We start from the raw sequence: 8460 nt of genomic DNA on the forward strand, positions 1-8460 counted from the left end.
TTCTAGAAGTCAAACTGCAAAAACAACACAAGCCCACTTTCTTTCCTTTCCCTCAAATCTCATGATTTACTATAGTAGATAAGCTTCAGACACTTGACCAAGCACAATTCCTTACGCAAATATGCATCTTACAGCCTCAGTTTAGGGATGGGCCTAGATGACCACATTCATCCCCAGCAACCCCTACCAGAGGCTACAGAGCTAGGAGTTGGTATTTAACAATAAAAAGATTTTACAGAAAACAGTATTCTGTGCAGGAACATAAGGGCATACGCAAGCTGGGTCTACAGTAGGTGCTAAGCCCAAACAAGGCAATATGTAAGCAAGAACTACAAACGAAAAGCTTTAAAAAAAAGAAAGTGGATCCACAGAAAAGACAATGGAATGTATGTGTAGACAGAAGGTAAGTGAGAGACTACAAAGCCAGAGAGAGCATGAGAGAATCAAACCTCCCTGACTCCCATGAAACCACTGTATTTCCTACATTTAATTGAGCTTCTTGAGCTTTTACTTTATCCCAAAACTAATTCTCTTTCCTCAGTGAGTTTCTGTATTCTGCAAATGATCTCTAAGACATTTACATGGTATAAAACAGCTACACATTTGTTTTCGTAAATCGATAGCTTTTTAGTATTATACATGTTGTTTACTAAAACTAGCTGAGGGATCCTTCTACACTTTGCAAAGCCAAATTTACAAATTTTCAACATTTAATCAGTTCCAGAAATACTGGATTATCTCTACAGCAACTCCAGCATCCAAAGTATCTCAGCCCACATTAAATAAGTCACGTCAATTCCACCTCCTTATCTCATTCTAGCCCTTCCTGGGCTTGTGGTCTTATGTTATTGCACTACAGACCTTATCTCCCTGCCTATTTCACCACCAACCCCTCTCACTCCAGTGTGACCCCAAACTAGCCCTAAAGCACTCTTTCTAAAATGCAAACCTACCCCCACAATTTATTACATACAGTCTTACCCTGATAAATACCAAGTAACCATTTAAAAGATGACATGGGGCCAGGCACGGTGGCTCATGCCTGTAATCTCAGCACTTTAGGAGGCCGAAGCGGGTGGATCACGAGGTCAGGGGTTCGAGGCCAGTGTGGCCACATGGTGAAATCCCGCCTCTACTAAAAATACAGACACACAAAAATACAAGTGGCACTTGCCTCTAATTCCAGCCACTCCGGAGGCTGAGGCAGGAGAATCACTTGAACCCGGGAGGTGGAGGATGCAGTGAGCTGAGATCATGCCACTGCACTCCAGCCTGGGCAGCACAGCAAGACTCCATCTCAAAAAATAATAATAAAAAAATTTTAAAAGATGACAGTGATCTACAAATCTTCAGAAGATTTAAAAGATAGCAATCTGTGGCAAAGGGATATGCAAATTTAAAAGTAATAATAAATGCTACCTGAAAACTTCCGTATAGCAGAGGTGGCAAACTCGAATGTCTAAAGAAGCACTGTCTAAAGACGACCTTTCTACAATGATGGAAATGTTCACAGCTGCACTGTCCAATAAGGTAGCCCCTACATGCGGCTACTGAGCATTTGAAATGACCAGTGCATCTGAGGAATAAAATTTTTAACTAAGTTAAATGGCCATATGGAGCTAGTGTCTACTGTATTGCACAGCACAGGTTTGTAGGGTCCAGGCAGGTGAGTATCAGCAAAGCGATACTGATGTGAATGTGGATTCCTGCCCCTCTAAAGGAGGTACAACTGGTATGATGGAATTTGAACTTGCAGTGACCAAATGACTCAAAACTTTCAAGTAAAACCAGAATTTCAGATTTTTATCAATATTTAAATGTTGGCAAAGAACTTAAACAATTTTAACAACCTTGACCAAAAATTCAGATTTTGTGTTTTTGATGTCTGAACTGTATTATCATTCATTTATTCTAAAAATATTTAATGAGTGCCCACTAAATGTTAGGCCTTGTTATGGATGTTAGAGATACTGCAGAGAATAAAATAGATTTTAGAAACCCTCCACAATTTGCAGAAATAGTAATGACAAAATATGCTAATATATACAAAAATAAATACACCAAACTAGTCACAATTATTTTGAATGGGAGGGTGGTGGTTAAAAGGGATTGTTAGTATTTTCACCTTACATATTTCTGTGCAGTTCAAACTTCTACAGGATGTATTATTACTTTTTAAGCCTCCACTCAGGCAACTTTTTCTTCTTTTTTTTTTTTTTGAGACGGAGTTTCGCTCTCGTTGCCCAGGCTGGAGTGCAATAGAGCTATCTTGGCTCACCGCAACCTCTGCCTCTGGGTTCAAGCGATTCTACTGCCTCAGCTTCCCAATTAGCTGGGATAACAGGCATGCGCCACCACACCCAGCTAATTTTGTATTTTTAGTAGAGATGGGGTTTCTCCATGCTGTTCAGGGTGTCTTGAACCCCTGACCTCAGGTGATCCACCCACCTCAGCCTCCCAAAGTGCTGGGATTCCAGGTATGAGCCATCACACCCGGCTGCAACTATTTCTGTAATGTCCTTTTATTTTTTTCCTTTTCGAGATAGGGTCTCACTCTGTCGTCGCTCAGGCTGGAGTGCAGTGGCGCCTTCTAGGATCACTGCAAATGCAACCTCGCCTCTTGAGTTCAAGCGATTCTTGTGCCTCAGCCTCCTGAGTAGCTGTGATTACAGGAGTGCACCACCACCCCTGGCTAATTTTTGTATTTTTCGTTGAGACAGGGTTTCACCATGTTGCCTAGGCTGGTCTCCAACTCCTGGTCTCAAGTGATCTGCTCACCTCGGTCTCCTAAAAGTGCTGGGATTACACGCCTGAGCCACGGCAACCGGCCAGTCCTGCTAATCTTTTAAAAATTTTTCTGTAGACACGGTGTGCCACCATGTTGCCCAGGCTGGTTTTCAACTCCTAGGCTCAAATGATAGCACTGCATTGCAAAGTGCTGGGATCACAGTCATGAGCCACCACGCCTGCACTTCCATTGGTTTTCCATGGCTTCCATAAACTCCTTCATATGGTAAACCAGGCCCTCCTACTACTCCTCCAAGCACCTTCTCCAACCCTCCTCCACCCATTCCTAAATTACAAACCCCCTGATTTACTTACAGCCCTCAGAAAAAGGAAGCTCTCATCCCTATGGCTATGCGCATCTATTTACACTGTGTAGCTCCGCTCAAGACAAGCAAACTCCTTCTCATTTCTCATGACTTGTGTGAAAATTTTTAAAAAGAATCCCACTGACACAGAAGGCATAAACAAAAGCCCCAACACCACCCGTATATAATTAAAATTATCATTTCTATCACTGACAACTAAGTGTCATTTTGACTAGAAACAGTGCCTGATAGTTTGTAATCCCGTTTATCCTTAAAAAAGGGTAAAGAATGAAGGAAGAAATCCTTTCATGCATTTTCACGAAGCCAATCACTAGATGACAGAGCACACAAGAAAAAAAAATCAGGGTTGACACATTCTCTTCAAAGAGCTGTGGCAGGTCAACAAACATAGCTGGCAGACTTCTAGGATTACAAAATTAATGATGTGAGAAAATTAAACAATTTGGATTGTTAGCCTCTAAGAATATTTCAGATCTTTAATTCTTTAAGTACCATCTCAGAATGAGCAAGTGCAGCACTCACAGCTGAAGCCTGGAAGACAGTTTTAACAACTCTTGCTGAAAATGACTATTTCTTCTCCAGTTTCTATGGAAACAGCTGTCAGATTGGCAAAAATAGGACACGTACTTTAAAATAATCATTCAAGCAAAGTACACACATGATGGGAGGCTTTAAAAAAGAATTGGACGGGAGCAGACTTGGTTCTTAAGCTTCCAAATGTCAGACTACACCCCTTCACCCTGGCTGAGAATGGCAGAGATGAACCTAAATCCTTTTAGCGAGGGTGGCATGACCTTGATCAACGCCTGAATGCCAAATAAGGGATTTTCATCTCCCTGAACTACAATTTCTTGTTGAGGATTGCAGGGGACAATAAAACTGTTGCTCCACACACAGGCGACATTTAAAGAGTATACAGTGAGTTCTGTAAACGAGTTGACGAAGAAATTGTTAAAACTCCCCGGAACTGCTTAGACGGGGAATGTTCCGGTTTGCACAGCCGAGTTTAGGCAGGAAACGTGTTCAATTTCTCCTGGAGAGTTGGGGGCAGGGCGGGGAAGACGGATGCCTGACCCGGCGGGAGGCGGTCCCCTCTGGCGGGGGTGCCCGGTGCGGCGCCCGAAGCCTTGCGGGTGAGAAACGCCGCTCTGAGAGCGGAGCCGCTGAGGAGGGCGGGCTGAGGGGGACGGTAGGCGGCCCCTGAAAGTACTGCCACGGCGCCAGACACACGCGGTCCTCGGCGTGCCCCTGGCCGGGCGAGGGGAGAACCGGGCTCTCCCAGGACAGATCCCCCTCCCTCTCCCGCCCCAGGGCCCCGCGTCCAGCCCCTCCACGCAGCCTCGCCGCCCACCCAGGCCCCCTCCTGTACCCCCTCCCCACACATCCCCGCTCCTCGCCGCGGCGCCCCCGCAGGCGCTCTGCGCTCCGCCCCTTCCCGCTCCCGCACTGTGCCTCCTCCCCTCCACACGGTCCTACTCGGAAAAGCTGGGGAAAGGCGTCACCGTGAAGACTGAGTCTAGCAGAAGCGAAAGCAGGGACACCTCCGACCCGACCTATGCGCAGGCGCACATCCGCACTTCCTGCCCTCCGCACCGGCCTGGGCGCCCTTCGCTCCGCCTACACCCGGCAGTCAATACAGCCGCCCAGTCTTCTCCCTGCGGCCCCGGTCCCCGCGCGGACTGTGGCGCTCTAGCGCCCCCGTGTGGCTGAATGAGGGAACGTGGCCCTGGGCTGGGCTGCTTGCATAGGAACAGCTTACCTCTGTCCGTGGTGAGTTGGGTTCTCTAAAGAATGATCCATGCAAAGCTATGTCCGTTGTAGACTCTACGGCAGTATTGACCAAAAGGGGAGAGACTCCAAAGGCTGCCAAAAGACGAAGGCTTCCTGGTTCTAAATCTGCATTCATAGAAATACTTTGGAATGTGGGAACGGTGCTTTCATATGATTTTTGGAGGGACTCGTTTTTAAAAAGATGAAGTATAACCTTAAGTGTCTGGAAGTTAGTTGAAAGTAGCTGGCTACAAAATGATGTGTATAGGATGTTTGATTCACTTCACCAAAACATATTTATTAAGCATCAACTACATTTTAAGTGTCGGGTCAGACCTGACTTTCGTGAAATTTGTATCACGGTGAGGAAAAGCAGGCAATAAATTAAAAAGTGTACAAGTAAGCAAAAGATTGGATTGTGATGGATGAGCAGTGAGGTCCCATATTGTTTATTATGTTTATACTCTGTGCACAATGAAAACATCTCAAAGGACATAAACACTGAACAATTGTAGGTATCTCTTTGGAAAGATTTGTAAGTTATTGTTTCTTTTATATGTATTTTATAATTTGCCTTTTATTTTGAAAGGGATAGCCTGGCAAACCCCTGACCACTGGAACCCTAAAAAAACTGAAGTAGGAGGTCCTTCAATCTTCATGGGATTTATCTCCCTACCTCTGGAGTGCACGCGACTTATCAAAGTTTTCAGCGTGCTAGCCACCTCTTGCTCATCCTGCCTGATTAGCCTGATGTCAATGTGTAATGTTGGGGCTCAGGGGAGCCCTCAGTTCCCCTGAGAGGACAATTCTCCAGGTTCTTGATGTGTCATTCCCCAGAATGGGAGAGGAGACCACGGCACAGTGTGCTCATAGAAGTAAACGCCGGACTCAAACGTGTTTGTAGGAAGTGATTTATTCAGGTAGAGAGAAAGAGAAAGAAACAGCTAACTCACTGAGTGAGAGAAAGAAAAGCCGCTCTCACACTGAGTGAGAAGGGTTCCCAGAGGGGAAAACCAGAGAAGGAAAGCTCCTCTCATACTGAGTGAGAGAATCCAGAAAGATGGAATCCAGGAGAGGAAAGCAGCTTCCACACTGGGTGGAAGGGAATTGAGAGAGAGCTGGAGTTTAGGAGGGGAAGACAGGCTTCCACGAGAGAGTGTGGAGGGGAACTCCAGAAGGGAAATCCAGGGAGAGAAAGACTACTTCCACGAGGGTGGAAGGGGATCCAAACTCGGAGCCTGAAGGGGTGTGGAAGAAGGGGACGTTTAATCTGGGAGGAACCCCCACCTTCTCTAAGACCTATAGCCAATGAAAGGAGTTCCTTCGAACTTCCGCTGGAGTGATTGACTTTTGACCCTTTCTCAAGCCCGGCAAAATTAAAACATCAACCGTTAAATCTCCCGGATGGAGAGAGATGAGAGGGGGGCATGGCGCTGTGAAGTTCTTGCCCTTAAAACTACGCCCTCTTGTGGACCTGGAAAGAGAACACATTCCCTCAATTGGTGTAATAGATGGATGTGTTCTCTGGAATTTCCAGGTGATCCAGCTCCTTTTGGACTGCAAAGAGCCGTTATGTCATTCTCCTGGGTCTGACTGATTTCCAAAGGGGCCAGACTGGCAAGTTAAATAAAGAGAAGATGACCAACCACCCTTGTATAAATAACCACGCTTGTTAAATAAAGGATGACCAACCACCCTTGTATACTTTAGGTCTTTAATTTTGGCATTAATCTCTATCGTCATCCCCTATCCCCTCAGATGAAATGTTGGTTTTGACTTATTATCTTGACTTGGAAAGAACGGCTTCAGAAGCTTCCTGATGGCTATCCCCGCCATGATAATTCAAGACCAAGGATCTTGAGCTTTCTTATCAATGTGGAGATTGCTCCAGCCGCCCAACATGTACTTCCAGTTATGCACTCAGGAACTAAGGAAATGACTACAGGATGGGTCCATGTATTCCTGGACCCACTGTAAGCTGAACATTATTTAGGACTCTGCTTATTACCTGATCCCCATAAGCCCCCACACTTAGAGAGCCATGTGTGTTATACACATTGGGTGTCTGGGTAACACCTGTGAAATGTCTGAGTATTCCTCTTTCCTCAACATATAATCAGTCAAGAAAATGGGCATGGGACACAGACCAAAGAGTAATCATTATAGTAAATATTTGTTTCAGTATTGCAGGATTCTTTCTAGGGACCCAACAACCTCTTAAGTCAAGATTCTGTGGTCTCGGTGTGAAAATAGGCTTGGTTCTGAGACTTGAGCAATGAGAAGTGCTTTCTATTAAGCAGTTACTCCCTGCATGGCATAAATGGCTTTTCTTCCGGTTGTAGATGTTAAGCAACACCCTTGTTGGCTGCCCATCTATTTTTCCCCCAGGGAGATCTTATGCTATTAAAGCCCTCCACAACCTCTGTGGATCACGCCCCCTTGGCTGCTCCTCTGCCCTTGCCAGATGTTACAGAAATTACATCCTCTGGGCTCCTCATGGTTAAAGCCACCACCTGGCTTCTACTACTTCAGGATCCTATTATTCCAATAGATATTATCACACCCAGCCCTGTGATCACCTCTCACCATCATTCCTTCCCTTCAAAGGAGAGTCTTCTCTGAACTTCTTAGTGATGCTTTTGCCCTCTTGCCAGTGCATTCCCCATTGCCATGGTATATGAAGCATCCTCTGGGCCTCCTGGGGAGCATTCTTCTCCACTAGGGAAGGATCAGCCACCTCTGCAAGCTCTGAGGGTCTGCAGAGTCAGTATCCTCAGGGATTCTATCAGGTTGTCCCATCTCATGCTTCATGGTTCCAGATTTTCCCAACCAGGGCCCAGACCTGCCTAGGCTAAGCATTTGAACATCTCTGGGGCTCTGCAACTCTGATCATGAAAATCTCTTTTGCTCCCCTGCTATCTACACTCCTCCACTACAGGAGAGAAGAGCCTCTCTGTTACCTACCAAGGAGACTTCTGACTCCCACTCAGCCTTAACTATTTACTAATGACCTCACGTTCTCATTATCCCATGCAGGGCACCCACACAATGCAGCAATAACCAGCCCACTTGCACTGTTGTTTCATACATTCCTTCCTCCATCTTTCAAGTGCCTTAATTGTCCCACTTAATTGGCATTGCCCTCCACTGGGCCATTTTCCCAGGTTGCCATCACTGAAATCCACACGTGAGTCACTATCTTGTGCCAAACACTATCCACAACCCTACATGCCACGCAAGATGGAGTTTTTGTAGCCAGCTGGGCAGTTAGTGAGCCACTCTCAAAGCCGATCTTACCATCTTCTTCTCAGCCCCTTCTAGTCCACCTCTATCAATGTAGGCCCCCTAAGAAACAGATGCCAAGGTGGAAGCAGATGTGCAAGACATATTCACTGGGTGGAAAATCCTAGGAAGGATAATGAAGCAGGAGCAGGAAGAGACATGAAGGGCCCTCAGATTATGACCTTGGTTAAAGGAGAGAGGGAAAGAAGAAAGACTGGGTAAGAAGCACCTCAGGTTGTAGCACAGTTCTAAGAAGGTTTTGAAAATGAGGAGTCCTTGGGCAAAAATTCCTGCA

At 45.8% G+C, this 8460-nt stretch overlaps 2 protein-coding genes across 12 annotated transcripts in view; one reads left to right on the forward strand and one right to left on the reverse strand.

Annotated features, from left to right (window-relative positions):
- The window catches only part of OMA1 (OMA1 zinc metallopeptidase), an 82181-nt gene extending 77392 nt beyond the window's left edge, over window positions 1–4789 (reverse strand). For 6 of the 11 annotated variants that reach the window (XR_013520500.1, XR_008472947.2, XR_013520501.1 and 3 more), the window contains exons 1-2: window positions 4590–4686; window positions 1175–1296 (exon numbers count right to left, since the gene is read on the reverse strand). Coding sequence is in view for 3 of the 11 variants with exons in the window: in XM_054236318.2 (XP_054092293.1) it covers window positions 1175–1256 (82 nt within the window). In the remaining 8 variants the exon portion in view is untranslated. Of the gene's footprint in view, window positions 1–1174; window positions 1297–4589 lie in introns of all 11 variants that reach the window. The other 5 variants (XR_013520502.1, XM_078333020.1, XM_009001335.4 and 2 more) reach the window with 3 other exon arrangements.
- LOC144577196 (uncharacterized) lies at window positions 1456–6583 on the forward strand. The gene is made up of 4 exons (XM_078333119.1): window positions 1456–1530; window positions 1648–1732; window positions 4282–4883; window positions 6421–6583. The coding sequence occupies exons 1-3, from the start codon at window positions 1456–1458 to the stop codon at window positions 4821–4823; spliced, it is 702 nt and encodes a 233-aa protein (XP_078189245.1). The 3' UTR covers window positions 4824–4883; window positions 6421–6583.
- Window positions 6584–8460: the final 1877 nt, after the last annotated feature.

Source organism: Callithrix jacchus, chromosome 7 (genome assembly GCF_049354715.1).
Source record: "Callithrix jacchus isolate 240 chromosome 7, calJac240_pri, whole genome shotgun sequence".
NCBI classification, from domain to species: Eukaryota; Metazoa; Chordata; class Mammalia; order Primates; family Cebidae; genus Callithrix; species Callithrix jacchus.

Excerpts from the sequence above, each read along its gene's own strand:
- LOC144577196 (XM_078333119.1), top strand. The coding sequence starts at position 1,456 with ATGTCTAAAGAAGCACTGTCTAAAGACGACCTTTCTACAATGATGGAA. Across the intron at positions 1,531-1,647 it reads CAGCTGCACTGTCCAATAAG|GTTTGTAGGGTCCAGGCAGG; the intron begins GTAGCCCCTACA and ends TGCACAGCACAG. Across the intron at positions 1,733-4,281 it reads CTCTAAAGGAGGTACAACTG|GAGGGCGGGCTGAGGGGGAC; the intron begins GTATGATGGAAT and ends GGAGCCGCTGAG.